General features: G+C 40.5%; 1 protein-coding gene across 1 annotated transcript in view; it reads right to left on the bottom strand.

Moving 5' to 3' along the window:
* Positions 1-23,864, bottom strand: part of SCN8A (sodium voltage-gated channel alpha subunit 8) — a 138,493-nt gene that overhangs the window by 90,546 nt on the left and 24,083 nt on the right. The window contains exons 4-10 of the mRNA XM_023513642.1: positions 22,910-23,038; positions 20,995-21,086; positions 11,092-11,313; positions 9,665-9,728; positions 7,546-7,687; positions 5,486-5,692; positions 4,376-4,669 (exon numbers count right to left, since the gene is read on the bottom strand). Coding sequence (XP_023369410.1) covers positions 4,376-4,669; positions 5,486-5,692; positions 7,546-7,687; positions 9,665-9,728; positions 11,092-11,313; positions 20,995-21,086; positions 22,910-23,038 — 1,150 coding nt within the window. The remainder of the gene's footprint in view (positions 1-4,375; positions 4,670-5,485; positions 5,693-7,545; positions 7,688-9,664; positions 9,729-11,091; positions 11,314-20,994; positions 21,087-22,909; positions 23,039-23,864) is intronic.

Below are 23,864 nucleotides of genomic sequence, written 5' to 3'. Positions count from 1 at the left end.
ATCCATTGGGGGGGGGGGTTGCTCTGGACTGCTTTTTCATGTTGCCAGGATTTTTCTGCTGATTCTTTCTCATGAGTGTTTTCTTTCATTTGTTTCCTTGCCCTAGTTTTCCTTTCACTTCCTCTTGCTGTTTAAGTTATGGTGCCTCTGGCCGAAGGTTTCTATGAGTCCTTTTGGCACAGGACCAAAAGGACGAGAAGTCTAAAGAGCAAGAAGGAAAAAAAGATTTAAAGAAAAGAAAAAAGAGAAAAGGAGAGGGGGTGAGTATAAGGAATACTGACAAAAAGAAGAGAGGCACAGAAAGAGGGAGACAGGAGTAATAAAGGTATACAGTAGGGTACTCTGACCCAACCTTAAAAACCCTGAACTTATGGGGGTGCTGGGTTAGGTGGTTTCCTTGAGGTCAGCAGCTCTTTGCCAGCCTGAGTAGACATGGTACCCCACCTCCAACCAAACAGAGAGGAAAGACAAAAGTACTATAAATCAAACCAAAACAAATAAACAGAAAACCTTATGGGATAAAACTGGGGGGAAACCAAATAATATGGAAGGAAACACTAGCAAAAATGAAGTTCTTATTATTAAAGAAGGCAACAATGGAAAATTATATTTAACCTAGAAAAATGAAGAAAGAAAAGAAGAAGAAAAGAAAAATCTAGAGGCTAAAATGTTGAAATTAAAAAAAAAACCAGGGCGGCACCAGTGGCTCAGCGAGTAGGGTGCCAGCCCCATATACTGAGAGTGGTGGGTTCAAACCTGGCCCCAGCCAAACTGCAACAAAAAACAGCCGGGTGTTGTGGTGGGCGCCTGTAGTCCCAGCTACTTGGGAGGCTGAGGCAAGTGAATCACCTAAGCCCAAGACCTAGAGGTTGCTGTGAGCTGCAATGCCACAGCACTCTACCGAGGGCGACAAAATGAGACTCTGTCTCTAAAAACAAAGCAAAACAAACCAAAGCAATATATATATATATATCTTGCTGAATATTGTCTGGGCAAGAGGTGATCTTCTGTGGTATGGGATGTTAATCACCATGCTGATACAGCTGTATGAGATGGAGACTCAAGGCCTCTGCTGATTTCTGAAACCCCACAGGGTTGAGAACCTAAATCTCTCCTCGGCCCACTTAAAAGACACTTTAAACCATTAACCTTGGCTAAGCAGAAGCTTTCCCAGGAAAGCACTTATTACTGGGATCTTTCCTGAAGTGGCTGCCGGCTTATCCAGTGTGCTAAAACCAGTCCCGTTCTATGCCCCTGAGGCTACAAGGCAGCCCTCTTATTGCCAAACACTGAAAGCTTTGCTCTTCCCCAGTATCTCAGTCCTGGCCTTTGGTGCTGCTCAATCACTAGATCACTTGCTCAAGGTGTCCCAGCCTGAGCCTTGCTCTGCAACCCTGAGGGTGGAGCCTGCAGGGGCAGTTCTCCCACAATGGCTGTGTAAGCGGCCCACAGCCCAACAATATTAGCTCTGTTCTGGCTCAGCAGCTCAGTCTGGGACCCTAGACAACACTTAAAGTCATCCACACTCTCACCCAAGTTCTCCCAAGGTAGTTCAACAGAGTGCCCAAGTCAAAAAAAAAAACAAAACAACCCCACAAGGCCTTCCCTGTTTGCAATCATACTGCTGCTGTAGTTACAGCTCCGGCAGCCATGGCCTCAGACCAAACGAACACAACCACTTGCCACTTCTCCACTGCTTTTGTCCTCCTCCTGGGGTCCAGAAGTCTCTCGCTGTCTCCCTACATCCCCAAAGGGATGTTTCTGGGCAGAGCCCATAAGCCAGAGATGCCTGGAGTCTTCTCTCCCCAATCACACTGTGCCTGGTTGCAAAGAAGCTATTACTGGGCTGCCATCTTGCTCCCTCCCTTTGTAGGTCAGAATTTGGAAGGTTTGCATAACTTAGTGAACTAAGATTTCCCAAATGATCAATACCTGATGGTGCAAAGCATTCATGGGTTAAAGATCGATGGCACAAAATAGAGCAAAATATTTTATTATAAGAGAGTACAAAGTTACAGATATAGTTTCAGATTTCACATTATAACTAACCAGTAAAGAAGTTGCCACTGTTGAGTTTTAGAAGGGCATCAAAGAGGAACATTCACAATTACATGAAAAGGCTATTAATATTAATAGGAAGTCCCCTTTCCAACTTCCTGTCTGTACAAGACTGGATTTTCTTCAAATACTTTAACCAAAAAAAATACTGTAACACATTGAATGCCTGCATAAGCAGGTACGATATTTTAGCTGTTTCCTATTAAATCACAGATTAAAGAGACTTACAGAAATGTAAGCAATATCTCTTTTCTTCTTAATTATTCTGTTTTAGAAAATAGTTGATTTTTATAAAAAATATATAATTTGTATTAATCGTGGAATGAGTTTATCATTATGTTTTAAGAAATTACTAAATAAGTATTTGCAAAATTTCTTAATTATAATTTCTAATATGATAAATTAAAAACACATTTTTAAAAAGCTCTTTAAGCCCTTAATAACTTTTCAGGATATCAAGGAGTCTTAAGACCAAAAAGTTTAAGAACTGCTGCAATAGAATAATTAAAATACTTTCCAAAAACGGATTCGACTTAGTAATTATAAACTGTTCTGAGCCTTCTATAGAGAACTGGGTAGGAAATGGGTGGGCAGATGTCTCAAGGCCATCTTAAAAGATGCAGCAGCAAAGGAGACTGACACATGACCTGAACTGTGCCGTGGAGAAACTGAACATTTCTTACTAAGCCAACAAAGAGATGATAGTGTATGTGTGTAGGGCAGCAGAGAGGGCTGAGTAGGAGCACAAGCTCTGGAGTCACATGGACCTGGGTTTGAATCTTGGCTGGAACACCTATGAGCTCTTTAACCTTGGATATGTTAATCTCTCCAGGTGTCAGTTCTTTTAGTCATTCTTCCAAAGAGGCAGCAAGAGAGTCCTGGGGCAGAGAACATTACTACCATGTGGGGTGTCTAAGCAAGTTTTGGCAGGCTGCCATGGTCTCTAGGAATTTATAATGTTTTTCCACATGGGGAAATTAGAGGAAGTGAACATTTTCATGCAAAGCAGGACATCTTAGAAGCCTGGTTTTATTTTTTGAGCTAGGGAGCAATCAGTACAACTCTGTACTAAAGCCTACAGAATAATCAGAGATCATTCAACAGCAAGGCATTAACAGCACTAAGGTATTCATTAACTACTTCAGTGATGGCTCTCAAGACAGGAGCAGTATTACAACAATGCCACAATCATACTTTTCCCCAAAAGAGGCTGAACTAAGAGAAAGCAGAGGTGAAGGTTAGACAGAGATGGCTCTAGGCCATAAAGAAGACCCAGAAGGGGTTAAATCAGATTTCCCAAAGTCTTGCACTCATTTGCCCAATAATTTCTGAATGCTAACCATGTGCAAAGAAACAGACCTTGGCTTAGGACCTTATCTAAGTGAGGACAGTATGAACATAAACATACCCGTCAAAGAGAAAAAGACACTGGAAACACTGCCATAAACATGAACTATAACCTGTTCTATTCCTATAGACTTGTCAGCATTTCTTTAAAAAGAGGAATTAAATGGCTTAGAAATTGGCTTTTGGTAGTGGTCTTTGAAATCCAAAAATACTTATCATGTGAGATGTCTACAGTAATAGAATGCTCAGGAATTATCCCTAAGTCCCTGTCCCTCTCTCTGTCTTAGTTACCCCATTTATATCACAGTAGGGAAAAACTAGAGGCTTTTCATCTTCTATAGGCTTACTTATCACCATCATACTGTGTATCAAAAATAATTAACTAGTGGAACTTGTCGTGCTCAAATAATTAGTCCTAAACAGTTCCCTAACTCCCACCATTATTATTATCATACTTACCTACAATTAATTATACAGCAGAACGGCCCAAGGGGCCGCAACCAGCTGGTCAACATATGGAGGTGGTCAACATAAGGAACTAGGGCTACCATACTGGTACATACATGTGGTGCACATCCAGTCTACAGAAATTAAGTCAACTTAAGGAGGTAGTCAACTATGGAGGTTTTCCTGTATATAATATTTAAACAAAGATGTTTGAGCTAAATTCTGACGTCCAGATGCTAAGAGGAGAAAAGCTCTTCCTGAAGTCTTAGAACGTGAGGCACTCGAGTGTTAACATATACCTTACGCAGCAGGGGATCAGGTAGCCTTAGGGCTGGCTTTTACCTCAGAGAAGGGAAGGCAGGATTAGAGCAGCAGAGGAGAACAATAAGGAGCACAGAGAGATAGGACAGAGGAGGCTGAGATGGGCCTGGAAAAGGTTAGGCCAAAGGATAAAATCAAAATCAAGTGGGACTAGGAAAACCAGAATTTCTTAGGCTTATTTGACCCAATGCAAAGAGTTTACCTGATTCATGATGGAAAACTTCCGCCCTATTCTGTTGTCTGGCAGCCGAAAGGCCTTCCTCCTCATACCGTCCTCTGACTCTGACTTAAACACCTTCTCAGGATCCCCCTTCTCCTCTCCTTCAGAGAGTTCTTTTTGCTTCCTCTTCTTTCTCCTGTTGCGTCTTTCCTTGGCACTCTTTGAACTGAGTTTAGAAAGTTCAGATGAGCTCCGAGGAGAGCCCCCACCTTCTTCACCTTCTTCTTCTATGGCATCTTCTGAGACAGTTCCTGCAGAGGTGGCCATTGCTGCAGCCTAGGAAAGGAGGCAGCAACAGACCAGACCATAAGCATTTAACTAGAGCTACCCAAAGTCAACCAATCAGTCCTCAGCGTTTCCTTCTTGTAGACAGAGAAAGGATGGAAAAAGGAGGAAGGTAGGAAACCCAGCCTATTAGAACAGGCTCTGCAAGTCTTGGCTGCCTCCACATTCTAGCTGAATTTGTATTCTGGCAAACAGCCCCTAAGTGATCAGAGCAGAACCCAGTGGTGGGATTTACTCTCTAGAATACCTCAAACAAGAACTTGCTTGTCTTCTTGGTACCAAGAGGATCCCTTCTGAGCAAGTCTGAAAATGAAAGTTAAAAACTATATTATATATAATGGGCACAACGATGTAAAAATACATGCATATTTGGATAAGGATTAGAAAGTTATTAGGGTAATGGGATCACAAGTGTTTTCCAAATTTTGTTTTAATTTTTGACTATATCTTCTTTTTAATTAGAAACAATACTTTTTTGATCACAGAAATCATGTTTTCTCAACAAAATACTCTGCTTATGGGAAACACTATATAAACTGCTTTGGTCACATTTTTCTTTCCAGTCATCATTACCAGTTGAACACTGAACAGCTGGGAAATTCAACAAAAGTTATTAACAATTTGGGCATTAAGACAAAGGAAATAATTAAATCAATCATATGCAGTTGTTACTTGGGTTATTGTAATCAGATCATTGACCTCTATTTGAAACTGTACCTAGAAATGACCAATTGCAGTGGCAATCAGATGGGGCCTTAGTCATCACAATCTGACAGGAAGGCTTGTTGTAAAGAATTCATCACCAACCTGTGCCTCTTCCTGTTGTTTTTTAAGTTGCTCCAACATTGCTTTGAACTCAGCCTCTTTTTGCTCTGCTTCTTCCAGTGTTGCCTGATTCTGCTCTTCATAAGCCATGGCCACCACAGCCAAGATCAAGTTCACCAGATAGAAAGAACCCACAAAGATGACCAAAACAAAAAAGATCATGTATGTTTTCCCAGCTGCTCGTAAAGTCTGCAAAGACAAAGACCATTGTCTTAGTCACTTGCATCAAATGAACCAGGCTAAAAACAACTTGTGGATCTAGTTTCTCTGCAGGAGTACTGTTTGCATTTTGAATAGGACCATTCTTTCTTGTGTCCCCAGTGGTCAAATGGCCTCCTTTTTCCTCAACTTAAATTAAATGGCAGTAGTATCATCCATCCATTGGGACAAAAAAATATCTCCCTCATCTCCAAATATTCCCTACATACTTCTTTCTTAGAAAGAGGCTTGCTTTTTTTTTTTAAAGGGAAAAAATGCTCTGGGCTGAGAATTAAACTTGACTTTATCAGTTGGTTCTAAAACAAATATAAAGAAGAGAATGTAAGACTTCAGCTCATTTATCTACAGGTCCTCAAAGACTATTAACAAAAAAATTTCACCTTTGAAATGCAGTCCATGTCACAGAAAGTCCCCATCTTGAGTGACCTTATCCTTTTGCAGTAAGATGGGTTTTAAAAGAGGGATATAACCATATGACATAAAGGGTAGTAAGGAGGAAAAAAAATATGAAGGAATATCTTTAGCCTATTGTTTTTATTAAACAGTGAGCAAATGGACATCAAAAGAAAAAACAGGTTTGGAGTTATGTATATGTCAACCATCATAACTAAGTTTCCACTTTTATTCTTTCAACCACAAAGATTTAATGCAATTTAGCATAAATCACAAGTACTTCATGAGAAAGATTCAAACCTGAGGGAACGCTAGGCTAATAGAAAATTAAGAATTAATTCAGGAATTTGAACTAGAAGCTTCCCTTAAAGAGGTTCCTTCATGTAGGAAGGGGACATGTTTCTTATTCTCAAAGTAATTGGCATCATGCAATGCTAGAGTCAAAGAGAAAACAATGACTTGTCATAAAATTTCTAAGCTGGAAGACCCTTAGCAATCTCCTATACTAACTTTTCCATCACAACTAGCAAAGCTAAAAAACTTATCCATAGTCACCACTGTAGCCCAACCAAATGGTGCTGATCTTATTTTGAGACAGAGTCTCACTATGTCACCTTCAGTAGAGTGCTGTGGTGTCACAGCTCACAGCAACCTCAAACTCCTGGGCTTAAGTGATTCTCTTGCCTCAGCCTCCCAAGTAGTTGAGACTACAGGTGCCTGCTATAACGCCTGGCTATTTTTGTTACAGCTGTCTCATTTTTGTTTAGCTGGCCTGGCCGGGTTCAAACCTGCCAGCCTTGGTGTATGTGACTGGCACCATAACCACTGTACTACGGGCACTGAACCAGTGCTGATCTTATTTTTATCTGTACAGCCTGCTTGAACCACTCCAAAGGTATTACAAATCTCAAAGATGTTGATATATTTAGCCTCCAAGTTATGTATAGATAGAAATCCCATCTTGAAAAAATCTAGTATAGTACCTTACACAAAGGGGCAGCTAATAATTTTAAACACATACCCTAAGCCCAAAAATCCGAAAGGAGAAATGCTGCAGATGGTGAAACAGTAGGAAGTAGGGAAAGAAAGTGGATGCCCAGGCCAGAAGGGAGCTGTCAAGGCTGTGAGCTTTACAGCTATCACGACTGAGCACTCAAGAAACAGGGATGATTCCCTAGCAAGTAAACCTGGAGATGTAGATAGGTAGAGAGGTGCGTGCATGCATGCGTATGTATGTGTGTGTGCAGACAGAGAGAGAGAGAGACAGAACAGGGATGAGAGGTGGGAGAATTCACTTGACATTGTGAGCTAGCTATGAGAAATACCACCCTTAGACGCTACTATGTATAAAATGTCACTCACACAAAATGCCCCTACCCCACATATCGTCATACAAACTCCATCACCAAAGACAAAAAGGTATTATTCACCAATTGATACAAGTTTTCCCAATAGTCCTGGGTCATAAGGCGAAATAATGCCAAGAAGGCCCAGCTGAAAGTATCAAAACTTGTGTAACCATAGTTGGGGTTCCTTCCTGCTTTCATACACTGGTATCCCTCTGGGCATTGTCTGAAAAGAGAAAGGGAAATTTAGGGCTTTTCAACATAATTCCACTCTGTCATAACCTTGGAGATAATAAACAACATAATTCTACCCACTCCATGACCTTAGAGGCAGGGCAACAAATTGGGGGAAAAAAAAACTAAAAGAAGGAAATAAGTAGCTAGCCATTTTCTGGGGACATCTTCTGGTATACCCTCTCAAAATGCAGATATCCTAAGTCTTACCTGAAACCTAGAAATTAAAAGCTCTGGACATGGGGTCTGTGAATATGTTTTTTTCCTTCCTCCCTCCCTCCCTCCCTTTCTTTCTTTCTTTCTTTTTTGGGGGGGGGGGACAGAGTCTTACTATGATGCCCTGGGGAGAGTCCCGTGGCATCACAGCTCACAGCAACCTCAAACCCTTGGGCTTAAGAGATTCTCTTTCCTCAGCCTCCCAAGTAGCTGGGACTACAGGTGCCCACCATACGGCTGGCTATTTTGTTGTTGCAGTTGTCATTGTTGTTTGGTTGGCCCAGGCCAGGTTCAAACCTGCCAGCCCTGGTATATGTGGCCGGCACCCTAACTACTTAGCAATGGGCGCTGAGCCACACCTAGCTAATTAAAAAAAAAAAAAATTAGAATCAGGGTTTTGCTATGTTGTCCAGACTTTCTTGAACTCCTGGCCTTCTCGTAATCTCCCCAACTTAACCTTCTGAGTAGCTAGAATTAAAGATGTGAACTACTGTGCCTGGCTCTGAATCTGCATTTTTAAGAGGCATGTCAGGTGATCCTTATGCATGCCACTGTCCCAGATTCATATCAATGTACAATCCAATCAGTTCAACTTAGCTACTATCCAAATGGCATAAGACTAGAGGTCCCTCTTAATTGTTTTTTTTTTCTCTTAACATTCTTTGTGACAACCTAAGACAGAACAGAGATTTCAGTGACCTCAGTTATACCATTTCTTCTGCTTTTAAACTCACCTGATATTTCTCTCAGTGTAATTTCTAGAATCTACTTCAACACAGAAATGAAATGGACTGCTAGTTGTCATGATATTAAAACATCAATTTCTAGAGGACCAATATACTCTGAATGATGATATTATCATCCTATATTTACATAGCCCTGCTTATAAAGTACATTCATGTATGATGTACAATTGGGTCCTTATAGTAACTGTGAGGAAGAAAGAACATGGCTTATTAAATCCATTTTAGGGATGAAGAAATTAGAAGCTCAGATGAGTTAAATGTCCTACCTAAGGGCTTAGAGCTAGACAGCAGATTCAGGACTCAAATATTATGCTGCCACCCTTTTCTCTCCCCCATGCTGTCAGGCCTAACATATTTTGGGTCACTCTTAAATGCTAACCCATCACCAAGACAGTGTCCTTACTCTCCATTGTATTAATCGTCCTAAGGTAGGATGAGAGGAGTCCACAGAGGTAGGTAAGCTATCTGGTGTTACTGATTCTATCCCTATCCTTTTTTTTTTTGAGATGGAGCCTCAAGCTGTCCCCCTGGGTAGAGTACCGTGGCATCACAGCTCACAGCAACCTCCAACTCCTGGGCTCAAGCGAGTCTCCTGCCTCCACCTCCCAAGTAGCTGGGACCACAGGTGCCCACCACAACACCTGGCCATTTTTTGGTTGCAGCCGTCATTGTTGTTTGGCGGGCCTGGGCTGGATTCGAACCCACCACCTTAGGTGTATGTAACTGGTGCCTTAGCCACTTGAGCCACAGGCACCGAGCCCTATCCCTAGCCTTTTACATCTTTCTTTGATTTTGCTTTAAGACTACAGGCACCTTCACTTACTAGTGAAATGTCAACTTTAGACAGACAAATATGAAATAGAAAGAAAATCTCTGCCAACCAATTGGTCAGACTCAATTGTAGAGTATACTACGTGAGCATGAAGTAAAAATACTGTCCATTTTGATCCAATTAATAATAGGTACATATTTTAAGGAATCAGAGTAAAATTAGGTGAGCTACTTACCCAGCATCAGAACTGTTCCCACAGAGTAAAGGTTCTAACATGCCAGCAACCGTGTAAAAGTTTGCTAGAAAAGTTGGAAGAGGCAGGAAATAAATAGGCAGATTTAAGTGGATGAGAGAATAAGGCTGCACTGCTCCTACCTCATTCTAGCAGAAACAGTTATTGACTTTGGCTCATATAAATCTTTTCTGACAGCAGTGAAAGCTGATAAGAATTCTTTACCATTAATGATTTTCCTATATATTTACAAATTAAAAGTGCTACCCTGAAATCCTTGGTGCAATGCTCTTCTCAGAGTTATCTGGCCTCCACTCATACTTTAAATCTATATGCAGGTTCTAGTTCTTAAATCAAAAGAGTCTAAAAGTAAGTGTTCTGGTTTTTATATCCCTAATTTATACAACTTTATTCTGCTATTCTTATAACTTCTCTTTATCAAAGATATTCTAGAACTCCTCACTGGTCACTAGTCACCATGTCCTTCTTTTTTTCTTTGATACAGAGTCTCACTCTATTGTCCAGGCTAGAGTGCAGTGGCATCATCATGGCTCATAGACCCTAAAACTCCCAGCTCAAGCAATCTTCCTGCCTCAGTCTTCCAAGTAGCTGGGATATTTTCTAATTTTTGTAGAGCCAGGTCTTGCTCTTGCTCAGGCTGGTCTTAAACTCCTGGCCTCAAGCGATCCTTCTGCCTTCACTTCTCAGAGTGCTAGGATTATAGACATGAGCCACTGTGCCCTGCCACCATGTCCTCTTTTAAATTAGAAGGCATTTTCCCCTTTCCTGAATGTATCCCTAAAATCTCCTTTGTAACATTTTCCTACAGCTACTTAACTGACTTTATTCCCTTAGGAGTAATAGTGATATTGTTAACTTTTTCTCATTAGTTTATAAAGTATCACTACACCAAATTTTCCTTAAGAGAAAAATCCAAGCGCTTTGGTTCTTCAAAATTATTAAAACTTCTTAACTGGATAACTTCTTAATAGGATAAATGGTGCTTTAGAGACCACCTGATTGCCTAGACCTGATTGTTCCCTCAGGTCTTAATAGTATTAAGCAATCTTACGTTCCACAGGTATAACCTGGACTAAATATTTAAGCATTCCAGGTAACACAGCCAGGGAAAAAGAATTTTTATCAAACTTCTAAGCCTGAACTTCAAAGCAAAAGTTTAGGAGTACATAGAAAGAATCTATAAAGTTTCATTTGGTTTTAAAGGAAGAGAAAATGGAGAGAAAGCTAATGTTTGAGAGCTTCTGAATAAAATCCTAACTGGAGGAAAGGCAGTTATGTCACAAGAATTCTTCCAAGAGTGCTACCTTCCTTTCTGGCTCCAACTACATTTTAATATCAATGGTGACTTCTGACCATATAAACTAGGGATAGGCTTTCCCTTTTCCTCCTGCAGAGAAGAGGCCACCTACTTTTATTGTTGATATACTCTTCCCAATCAAAGCCTTTGGTGCCATTTTCAAGATAGCTCTCATTGAAGTTTATGGGCCACACAACACACTTGTTCCGAAGGTTCCCCATGAACAGCTGCAGTCCAATCAGGGCAAAAACACTCAGGCAGAACACTGTCAGGATCATCACATCTGACAGCTTCTTCACAGACTGAATCAGGGCACCTACAATTGTCTTCAGGCCTGGGGAGACAGAACCCCTAGAGTCAGAGTCACCTCAATGCCCTCCCCACCTCCCCCAGCCTCCCTCTTACCCAGTGGCTTCTACTACTCCCCACAGCACCACCTTTGAAATATGGCCACTTTATTTCTATACCAAGGGAATAAAAACGGATCATGAAAATCATCAATTTTTCAGAATTATCCATTTTAAAGTCAACATTTTCTAAAAAGCAAAAGAAAGCTTCTTCTACCAATATGTGGCTCCTTTCTTCCTGGGAATCCTTTCCTGTCTCTATTTTTCAGTTCCCCAAATGAGCCAACCTCTTACATGCCTCAGGGCCTTCACAAGTGCTTGGAATGCTCCCTTCCATCACCTAGTCCTCTGTGTCTAACTCCTACTCACGCTCCAAGTCTCAGTTTAAACATCAGTTCCTCCAGAAAGCCTTCCCTGAGTCTGCAACTCTTCTTTCCTCACCTAATACTTTTCCTCTGCAGCATTTATCATGATTACAATAAACTTTTTTATGCCTGTCTTGCTCACAGCTTGTATCTATTAGTGCCTATCCCATAGGAGGTACCTAGTAATATTTGATGAAGAAACAAATAAAAACAGGGATTGAGGAGGCTTCCAGGTTGTAAAGAAAACCACCGAGAAGTTAAAAAGCCAATTAATAAGAAGATATGATAATATTTTCCCCAGAGCTCTGGAAATGCCAATGTATTGAAAAGGTCAGTTATTATCAACTAGTATTTATAGTTTGCCTTTCCATCCTACAAATACACCTCTGTATCACATATATGCCCTGCTTTCTACAATGACCATTTTCTGTCCTAAATAAAAAACAAAAACACTTACAAACTCATTTTAACTTTAGATTTAAAGGAGAGCCGCTGGTAGACCTGAAGGTAGATTTCTTAATTCCACAGGGAGAGATCAGTGACCCACACTGGGTCAACATAAGTCTACATGTGGCTCCCCATGGCATACCTAGACATCGGGCTGTCCACAGGACGTGGCGAATAAAGCACTGAACACTCCTGGTGGCCAATGCACAGGGGTGAACAAGAGGTCGGCGTTGAGCCTTGAAATACAGGCCTCAAGAGGGGCCTTATCCCTGGTCCACTTCAGAAGGCAAGAATATTGGACTGAATTTCAAAGGAATCCTAATTCTGGGTTTGAAGTGTATAGCTGGATAGATAATCACCAATCTTAACCAAGTTATGCCATTTACTTGTGTGATCTAAGTAATAAACCTAACCTCTTGGCATCTCGGCTTTTCTCATCTTTACAATGGGGATAATTATAGTTTCATATCATAGAGCTGTTGATTAAGCATGATTCATATAAAACACTTTAACAAAGCAGTAAACAGGTCAAATATTAACTATTATTGTCTGAACTTCAGATTACTCATCTATGAAAAGGGATTTAAAATACCAACCTCATTGGGTTAATGTGAGGTTTAATTAAGATAATAAGTGTAAAATATCTAGTATGGTGTGTACCACATAGCCAGCACTTAACACTGTTACCACTGTTATATGTAAGTTATGTACCTTGCTGTGTATCTTCAAAGGAACGAGACTGAGACAATGACACTGCTTAGGGCTAACCTCATCTGCTGTTGATCTAATGGGTGGTATGGACATGACTCTTCTTTTGCTGTATTTTGCAAGTAATCATCTAGAATTTTTTTTTTTTTTTTTTGAGACGGAGCCTCAAGCTATCCCCCTGGGTAGAGTGCTATGGCATCACGCTCACAGCAACCTCCAACTCCTGGGCTCAAGCGAGTCTCCTGCCTCAGCCTCCCAAGTAGCTGGGACTACAGGCGCCCGCCACAACGCCTGGCCATTTTTTGGTTGCAGCCATCCTTGTTGTTTGGCGGGCCCGGGCTGGGGATTCGAACCTGCCACCTTAGGTGTATGTGGCTGGCGCCTTAGCCGCTTGAGCCACAGGTGCCAAGCCAATCATCTAGAATTTTCAAAGTTGTGCTCAATAAAATTTTTGATCAGAGTCCAAAAGCAGCAACAGATGCTATGCCTAGCACAGGACTTGGCACAAAGTAGGCACTTAATAAATTTTTATTGGAAGAGTAAATGAATGAGAAATGTTACAGATATCCTAAAAGAGACTTAAGGGGAATTAAAGAATAAAGAGCCAAGACTTAGATTGCAGTGATGAAGAGATGTGCCTGTACTTTCTTGCAGTTTGGGCCTTCCATGGCCACTCTGGCCACCAAGGGGATTAGGAAGAGCTTGCCTGGGCTCCAGGAAACAAAACATTGCTAATCTGATTCCTTTTCTCCTCACGAGGCTGTGCAGTAAAAATAGCAGACTGAGAATCAGAAAGCAAGAATCCTGTCCTGGTTCTCTCACCACTTATGACCCACTGTGCTTCAGGTCAAATTTAAGTCACCTCTCACAGTCTCATTTTCTCATCTATAGAATATGGATAAACAGCACCACATGGCAGTGAGTCATGGAGAAGGAGTTGAAGAATCTCCTTTTTAGAAGTCTTTAAAAATTTCAGAAATTCCAAGAGGTTGGATATATCGCTTAAGTCACACAAATAAGTGACAAAACTTGGTAAAGATATTTATTATTTGTTTAAGTAGCTGAAGTTTCAAACCATCCTTTTATACCTCAGGCTCTGAGAAACCATATCATAATCATAGAGCTAGCTTAAAAGGTTTTGGTTGAATAAAATAGAAGGCAGCCATCAAGAAGTAAGAATAGTTCTAGTGCTATGGAACTTATTTCCATGCAGTTGCTGAGGAATAGAAAAGTCCTCACTATATTTTGACTGGGTTGAGGTGGGTCTATACTGGTCAATAATTCAAATGCAGGCTTCTAAAATCATGCAGGCCTACTGTTACCAAAGTCAAAGAGTGATTTAAAAAAATATTTGAATGGTACCAAAGAATGGGATTTCTTTCTGCAGAGCTTACACAGCCATCTCTCCTCATGGTTCTCACCTGTCTGAAGACAGGATGATCACTCATTCAAGCCCCTTCCAACTGAGAAATGAGCTGTAAACTGTTACTTGTATTTGTACAAGAGTATAATACTATAAAACAGTCAAACCAATGGGTCTGTGTTATAAATTAAATAAACTCACAGTTTTAGTGTGAGTGTAATCTGATTTTCCTGGGCTGGGAACCCTTTAGACGGTTCCAAGACCATCTGACTGGAAATTCCAGGTTATGAAGTCCAATATCCCCTGTTCCATAAAGGTGGGTGCTCAGCCAGCTATGTTCATACAAAGTTGCCCCTTCTCTCTACAGTTATAAATGTCACAGTGGACATTTGACTTAAATCCAGATTCTTTCCTACATGAATGTGGAATAGGATAAGAGATAGTTGAGTATCTTCTCATGTGGTAGAAATGGTAATAAATAAATTTGAGAGCTAAGCAGCAGCCATCTTCTGTCATTGTATTAAGATGTGTTTGAGAGGTAAAGGAAGTTAGTATGCTACGAGAGAAAAATGAAGTAGACATATGGGGAGAAGAGAGATGGAGACCATGTACTTCCTGCTACCTGGAGCTTTCTAGCTCCATATTCTGGTTTCTACTGGCTCCCAGAAGCCCAACAGCATTTAGTCCTTGGGTTCTCTGAATTATTCCTGTGTCTTTTTATTTGCAACCGGAGATACTCAACTAATCTATCATCCGTCCATGGAACTCAGCACTTTCCTGGAGCTCAACCTGAACGCTCACAATTGGTTGGTTTAACATCCCTTCTCTTCTCCACAAATCAGATGGTGCTGCTGAAGAACTCTGCAAACATGAGCCCAGAAGGCTAAAACAAACAAATACATTTCTTCAAGTGTTTTACTTTGAAGTCTAGGGCTCAGATCATCTTGGTGGTGAGAGTTCTTTTATCTTTCAAGAAGTTTAAAGTAAAAACTTAGTTGGAAATGGTATTCAGCTGCTTATACCCCAGAGATGCTCAGAGAAACAAATCTTCATTAAGCAAGAATAGTTACTAAATAACATTAACTATAGGTATCTAATATGTTACTCTCCAAGATTCTCACCCAGATCAGTAAAGGAAAATTAGAAGGCAAAGGAAAGAAAGGTGATGCAGCTTAATGTCTGTAGGTGAAGGAAGGCACAGCACAGCAATATTAAATGTAAACAGTCACTGGAGCAGACACTAGTCTCAGCCAAGACTCTTCTTCTATTAGGGTTGATAATTGCAACATCGGTGCCAGTTTATGGAGATGATGTCACCAATGCATTTCCTAAGCTAAGTTTTATAGTCTTGCCAGTAAGCAGCTGCCCAACATACTAGTAAGAACAGCTAAGCAAAAATGCTCTCTGGTACCATCAACACAAGTCAATACAGGCAAGAAGTTGCTGGTAGAATTCCTGACTTGATGCAAGTGAGAATGAAGAATGCCACTGCTCCGGCTGTGCAGAGAGGCTGCCTTGCTTATTCTACCGGCTCACAGCACCACATGCCAGAACAAGCAAGACACTGACTGAAAACCGATTATCCCAAACAGAGCAGAATGCGCCTTCAAACGACTCCTACACAACAGAGTGTGCAGCAGAAGCCACGTGGGGGCTAATTGGACAGTGAGAACTCTTGAGAAAGACTAACATTAACTAGCACTGGTATGTGTCTGAGCAGAGCAGTTAACACAGCTACTATAGACCAACAAAAGACAGCTGGATCCAATGTACAGAAAGGTCAGCTACCAAAGAGGAAATTGATATTTAAGGAACTTAGAGGCAGGTGAAGCCACAGCTATAGAATTCTACTCCACTCTATGTTCAAAGGCACCTCTGAGCCTCCCTGTCACCTTTCATAATACCTGGCAATCCCTTGTGCAAATAATCAAAGCCTGGCTTTGTGGTATATCCAGAGAAATTAGTCATGCATATAGAGACCAAAATTTTCTACCACTGTGATGGCTAGCTTATAAATAAAGTTAATTGATATTCCCTACTTTGTAGCTCAGGTTAAGAAATTTAATCGATGTGAGGCAACATGAGGTAATTCCTCTACAAAATTAATACTGGTACGGGCCTCTGTAGTAGTAACCAGTAGTTGTCAACCAGGGGAAAGAACAAGTCCCTCATTCCCAGAGTTAGGTTTGGATCCAGGCAAGTCCTGGGAGTAAAGTAGTGTCCTGTCAACTTTTCTGCAAATGTAATCCTCACACTGATAGTTCTTGAAGGTTCTTCAGGTCAAGAGTAATTTGGGAGAGATTTGGAGGCCATATATTATTTACTTAGGGCCAGATTCATACCACAAAGTGTGCCCTAAACTAAACCAGCTTTCAAAGGCAGGTCAGTGAGATCCTGTATTTTTCTACTTAGAACAGGGCTAAACTTTAGTTATCTTTTTCAAGAAGCAATGTGGAAATAGATACAAAAGCAGTAGGATTAAAATCTTAAAGAAACAATGAGTGTGAATACAGTCTTAACATAGTTTATATCTCCCTTCACAAAGCAGCAAAAATTGCCATGTTCACAATGTATACATTTAAAGAAAGTGTTTTGTTTTTGAATACTGGAATGGGAAGGAGAAGGGCTCATCATTTTCCCTGCTTCCTATCTGATCCCACTGGGTTAGGAGTGAATGGGACAGAAATAAAAGCAAAGAAATAAAATATCCAGGAGAAAAAAATTAAGAAAGTGCAACTTTAAAGAATAAACATGGAATGATTTTTTTTTTTTTTTTTTTTGCCCTATGTCACCCTGGGTAGAGTTCCATGGTGTCACAGCTCATAGCAACATCAAACTCCTGGGCATAAGCAATTCTCTTGCCTCAGCCTCCCAAGTAGCTGGGACTACAGGTGCCCATCACAACACCGGCTCTTTCTTTCTTTCTTTCTTTTTTTTTTTTTGTGACAGAGCCTCAAGCTGTAACCCTGGGTAGAGTGCTGTGGTATCACAGCTCACAGCAACCTCCAACTACTGGGCTCAAGCGAGTCTCCTGCCTCAGCCTCCCAAGTAGCTGGGACTACAGGCGCCCACCACAACGTCCGGCTATTTTTTGGTTGCGGCCATCATTGTTGTTTGGCGGGCCCAGGCTGGATTTGAACCCTCTAGCTCAGGCGTATGTGACTGGCACCTTAGCCACTTGAGCCACAGGCGCCAAGCCAACACCAGCTATTTTTTGGTTGCGGTTGTCATTGTTGTTTTAGCAGGCCTGGGCCAGGCTTGAACTCGTCAGCCTCGGCATATGTGGCCAGTGCCCTACTCACTGAGCTATGGGTGCCAGCCAACATGGAATGATTTTAAGTAATGAGCATCAAAGAAGTGCTTTGGGGAAGCCATTTTAATAACAATGAAAATGAAAAGCAACAGACAAGTCAGCTTCTCCCAATTAGTCCTGCTTATACCATGAAGTGCTGCTCTCTAAGTCCAAGAAAACTCCCTTGAGATCCCTACCCTATCTTTGGGCATGTCAGCCCTGTAGTGTATAATCAGAGTATGTAGAATATAAAGCTTCTGTCCGAGTCACTTTAAAGTTCATTTTTGTGCCCTGGATCCAGATAAATACAAAGTAAAAACAAAATTTTAAGACATATAAGCTTTTAGACAGAATATTTCAATGTCAAGTTGAACCTGGAGAATTCTAGACCAAAGAAAATTCAGAAAGGGTCTCCAGTGTAATTGACCCTCTTTGTGCAGAGTTTGCATTCACTGTTCTTCAAGTTGGTGCCTTTGCATCAAAAGGCAAACCATGAACAATACATATCAAGGTCTCAAGTTAACAAATAAAAAGGGTTAGAATGCGGATTTGGTCTTTTCTAAGCTACAAGAAGATTCTAAAGTAAAGCATTTCCTATACAAAAGGTTGGAGCTAACTGATACACCCTACTCCCCAATATTCCAGAGTCCTGGTGGCTTTGACACAGTCAGAGTATCTACCAAAGATGTGAAGAAGGAGGACAGCATCATCCCAGGTGACGTGGGAGTGAGTGCTCTATGAAAGGAAGAAGGGTCGTCAGGGGAGTGGTGACTTCTGAAGAGCTTTGTGAGATCTTGCAGGTAGTGTCAGCCCTGTGGTTGCTCTCACTTCCATTCTGTTTCTGGCAGCTTTGGGAAAAACCTACGATCAAACTGGGAACAGGATAAGACAAAGACAGCAACTGTTCCACTGACCTAATCCATGAAAAAACTTGGTACACAAAACAATGGTTTTCCTAAGGGGGAACTATGGTCCAGTTCTACAATGGGAGTCAAAATAACATAGTTTTCCAAGCAAGAGAAGAGCCCAGATCCACTGACTCATACATTGGTACTCCTGCCTCTGAAGGAGACCCAGGTAGTAGGTAGGTAGGAACAACATGACAGCCCTCTGGGGGAGAAATCATGATAGAAAGTTCAGAATTTCACATGGGCTGAGAGAAGACTCTCCCTGAGGGAGATGTCATTTACTGCATTTTTCTTAATAATTCTAAAAGGTAGAATGGGGAGTAGCAAAAGGACTGAGATTAAAAGTCATACTTTAATTCAAGAACCAAAGAAACCACTTACTAACAGTGATCTAACATTGGCTTTACTACCCTGAAGGTTATTTCCCATCTCAGTTAGCCTCCCAAAGCCAGCTCAATTGGGGCTCTATCTAGAAATAGGAATCTTGGAATCTATTTCAAACTATGAGGCTATGTCTAAATCTTGATATAAACCCTTTCTTTGGGCTTAAATTTCTTCTTTATAATAACTGCTACTACATACTACAATCATTTTTGGAGTACTGCTATGGGCCAGGCACTGCTGGACACTATATATATATATATATATATAGTCTATATGTGTATTAAGGATAAATAATGTGACATCAACTGAGAGTTATCTTTGCAGAACTGTACAGTGGTCAAAAGTTAATAGAGACAGAAGCTATGAGCTAGACTAGAGATAGCATCTGCTGCCCCAGTTACTGAACAGAATACAGCTTTCCAATTTAATTCTGGAAGAGAAGTTTTGAGATCACAAGAACATAAAGAGACAGATGCCTTGCAGAATATGTTGGGGGAAGTGAGCAAAAAACATGGGATCCTATTTAAAAGGGGCCAGAGGAGGACACAGACCAAAGGAAAAATGAAAGTAAAGATGTGACACTCTAGATGCTTAAAAAAACAAGATAGGCTTGCGTAAGGATTTAGATCACCATCAATGAGCAGTGAAAGGCTGCCTGGAAAATAAGCTGGGCTTAAATAAGCTGGGTATACTGTTAAATGCATTTAAACTGGCCAGAAACTAAACCTTGATAAGTCTTGGTTGCAGTTTTGTTTTTTTTCCAAGAAGGACACATTCCAACTGATACCCAGCCTCTGGGTGATAAGGAGTCAGTTACCACTGCTAAAAATAAAGGAATTCATCTTTAATAGGGCATGGATTTATCAGACCATTCCATGGCTCAAATTTATAAATGGATAAATGGTGGTTTACGTTCCCTGAGGTTCTCAGTAAACCACATTCCAAATCTGCCTTCTCCAAGATTCTACCTTTGTGCTTCCCTCTCTCTGATATTTAGATGATGTGAAAGGGGAAAAGAGAAGTATTTTTGAGTTAGCCACAAGGGGAAGGACCATGTGATACCGAGAATAGGACGGCTGTGTTCTGTATGTCTGTATTTCTACAAAACTGCTGTGAAAAACCTGGTCTCTAGGAAAACCCATAAGCAATACAGTCTTGACCTCTGCCAAGTTACTGCTAGGATATCTCAGGCTCACAAGACTAACTAAGATATCTTCCCTTCCAGATTTTAAGACTGGTCTTTAGAAAGAGAGGTATTACCCAGTTGCAATGATTTAAATTAAATTACGGAATCTTAACCTGAGGTCTATAGATGGGCTTCAGGGGGAATTTGTGAACTTTCATCTGATTCTCAAAGAGATCCAAAACCTTCAAAAGGTTAAGAACCACAGGGCTAGCTCAACCAGGACCAAAAAGAAAAAGGCAAAAATTTTAAAGAGATTGTCAATCAAGTACACTCAACCCACCCACTGATTCCTTTTTCTCCCTCAAGTTTCTCATACCTTATATTTGCTCATACCTTTAGTTGTAGCTTATCTTACCTTTTTTATTTTAACAGCACCTGCATAAGTTTTCACTTGGATTTATATTTGAGAATGATCCCTGAATATATGTATAGTAGATGTCTATTGGTTCTTACTCTAGTGAAACAGATAGCAGTAGAACACGATAGTGATTATTAAAGTTCAGTTCACTAAAATTTGTCTATAATACTGGATTAGTTAACTGGGTAGGTCTCTTCTGTGATTAAATAATTCCATTAATACAATAAAAGCATAACTCTTTGAATAATGTCCCACTATCAAATCATGCAATAGGAAGCCTAGAAATCACAAGCAATGGAATGAGGGCAAATGTTGAAATTACTGTAATTCCATGAGATCAGGAAGCAAATGATTTATGTACAAAGAGACAGCTAGCTATGTGATGATTTTTTTAGATACTGTTAAGATCCAAGTGATTCATAAGCACGTGCTTTTTCAATAGCATGGATGGAACAGGGGCTGCATGCCTGGCAAGCACTGTCAGAGAAAACTGGCTAAGAACCAAAGGGCCATTCCAGAGAATGTCTCCTGGAAACACATGCAGAATGCAAGGCCATATCAACTCTATTGACAGTGGTTTTGAATGTGGTGGACAAAAATGAATGAAGGGAAAAGAGAAGATGCGGCAAAGTCACTCTTATGTACAAATTTTCTCACCTGGAATTACAGAGATAGTTTTCAAAGCTCGGAGAACCCTGAATGTTCTCAGCGCTGAGACATTGCCCAGGTCCACAAACTCTGTCACATATCTGTAGTAAGGGAGGTCACACACAGACACAAATGACAAACACAGGCACAAACACAAACACCAAAGGAAAAAAACAAAACCACAACAAAACAAAAAGTACAATACGTCACGTCAGGGCCCTAACCCAACACCTAACACCAACCCCGGACCATCTTACCTGGGATTACCGAAATAGTTTTCAAAGCCCTCAGTACCCTGAAAGTGCGTAGAGCTGAAACATTGCCTAGGTTTACAAACTCTGTTATATACCTGCAGAATCAAACCAAAGTTAACTTGTAATGGTACCACTGGGCGAGGGTGTGAGAATGGGGGGGAAGAAAGGGTCTTATATACAAGCTATTGATTTCATTTTTTTTCTTTGAAAAAGAAGTTTCAAAATATAAACATTTAATAAACACTTTATTTAACTTGGGCAAGGAGAATTCAAAGTACATCTGAAAGAACTGATACAACCAGGAGGTTCTGGGGATTTACTCTATCAGCATAGTGATGTACTGATCCCAATCAGAATGGCTTTACTGGCAGCCCATCTACTGTTGTTAGTAAAAAGGAAGGCCAGGAGGCATCAAAGGATTATGTCCCCAAATTTTGTGGATAATTTCTTAGGAAAAGACAACAAATTTTGGCAACAAGAGCTCCCAAAAAACAAGACAATATTAAAATAACTCCTTAATAGACAATGGCAAAAATGACTAATTGTCTGTATATATGATTTATCCAAGGGTTGTAATCAGATCATTGCAATCTGTGTAAAGGTGATGTTTTGGCCTGAAACATATGAAAGCAGGACTCAGGAAAATCCAGCTCATGGGATTGAAGCACAAATATTGTGTTAAATGCTCATTTTATTATCAGGTCAGTGCCTGGTAAGGACACTTAAATTTTAAATGGACACTAATGTGCATTCATAATGCTAGAAAATAAGAAACCGCCTTTATACAACAGAAAATCAAAGTTCTAGTTTCAAATATTCAATACATACATACCATTCACTCATATTTTACAGGTAAAATACATCTTTCTATCTGGTCCCCCGACCTATATGTATTTAAATGCATTCTCTCTTATACCTCTTCATGCAAACACACATACACACAACCTATTCACCATCCTCATTATACCCCTCAAATGACAGGTGCTTTCCCAACTTGGAAACAGAAATAATAAAGTCTGCTATAACTCTTTTGTCATTAGCTAAATCTCCCAAAGATATATTTTCATTGCTAAAACACCACAAATCACAAGAATAGCTAGCCCACCAGTGTAGAGTCATATTGATCTCTAGCAATAGTTCAAAATTATGGTTAGTAACTCTTTAGGAAGTGCCAGTTTGGATACCTTGGCTCACGTTTTGACTCTTAAATGTGCTCTGAAATCTGCAACACCTGGCCAGCCTCATTAAATTACATAAAACATACCTAGAAAATTCATTTTCAGCTGAAGGTTTGCACCTAAAAAACTCCAAGTCTTTGCAGAGGCCCTCCAGTGATGGGTAGGCAAACCTTGGTCAATGTTATAAGGGAGAATGAAATATGAAGAGCTTCAGTGGGAAATCGCTCCCTACTCTCTCTCCCAGCTGGAAAGCTTCTGCTTACCTTCTCCACATACACAGCATATGCTATCACTGCCTGGCCACTTAAGGTCTTCACAAGCGAGAATCATAGGCATAAACCCAAAGGGCTTTACATGATTATCCATTAATTCCTCATACAGCTGTATCCACAAACTCACACTTACAAACACTGTCATACAAACACACCCAGGAGTACAACCCCATACACATAATCGCACCCAGAATAGCAATAAAGTAAGCAGAGAACTTACGCCATCATGATGACACTGAAATCTAACCAGTTCCATGGATCCCGTAAAAAGGTAAAGCCATCTATGCAGAAGCCTCTCGCAATGATTTTCACTAGTGATTCAAATGTATAAATCCCTGTGAACGTGTACCTGTCAAAGAAATAGATAACTTCAGGTAATTTCTGATAGAAATTAAAAATGAACCTCTTAAGATAATATTTGAAGAGTGGCTTCAACTAACAAAGACAAAACAGAAAGGGCACAGCCAATGCAGCAGAAAGGGGGATTAAAAAGCTGTGAATGAAATTTGCTGAAATGCAAGAACTTTGGAATGTTGTTTTGGATCCTGAATGGTATTCCAAGGGAATAACTCTGTACTGCCACCTAGTACATAGTAACTTTTATTTTTTTTAGGTGGGTGTGGTGGCTCATGTCTGTAATCTCAGCACTCTGGGAGGCCGAGGCAGGTAGATTGCTTGAGTTCATAAGTTCCAGACCAGCCTGAGCAAGAGTGAGACCCTGCTTCTTAAAAAAAAAAAAAAAAAAATAGGCAGCCAATGTGGCAGGTGCCTAAAGTCCTAATTGGGAAGCTGAGGCAAGAGTATCAGTTGAGCCAAAGAGTTTGACGTTGCTGTAAGCGGTGATGCCACAAGCATTCTATAACAAAGTCAGACTCTGTCTCAAAATAAATAAATGAATAAATAAATAAATTTTATTTTTTTGGAAATGAGAGTCTCACTATGTTGCTCAGGCTGGTCTCAAACTCTTGGCCTCAGGCGAACTTTCTGCTTCTGCCTCCTAAGGAGCTGGGGCTACAGGTGTGTAGCACCACATCCAGCTAGCATATGATCATTTTGAAGCAGGTAGGCTCCAGAGATATTTTTAACTTTAGAAGAGTTAAAAAGAAAAGGAAACTAAAAGTTGGAAAAAATAATGTTATTAGGAACTGAAGATATGAGATACAAGGGCTATAAGG

The sequence above is a fragment of the Otolemur garnettii genome, unplaced genomic scaffold, assembly GCF_000181295.1.
Source record: "Otolemur garnettii isolate 467f Iridium unplaced genomic scaffold, OtoGar3 scaffold00043, whole genome shotgun sequence".
Lineage (NCBI taxonomy): Eukaryota > Metazoa > Chordata > Mammalia > Primates > Galagidae > Otolemur > Otolemur garnettii.
Note: the sequence above shows the minus strand (reverse complement) of the source record. Positions and strands in the feature narration are given on the sequence as shown.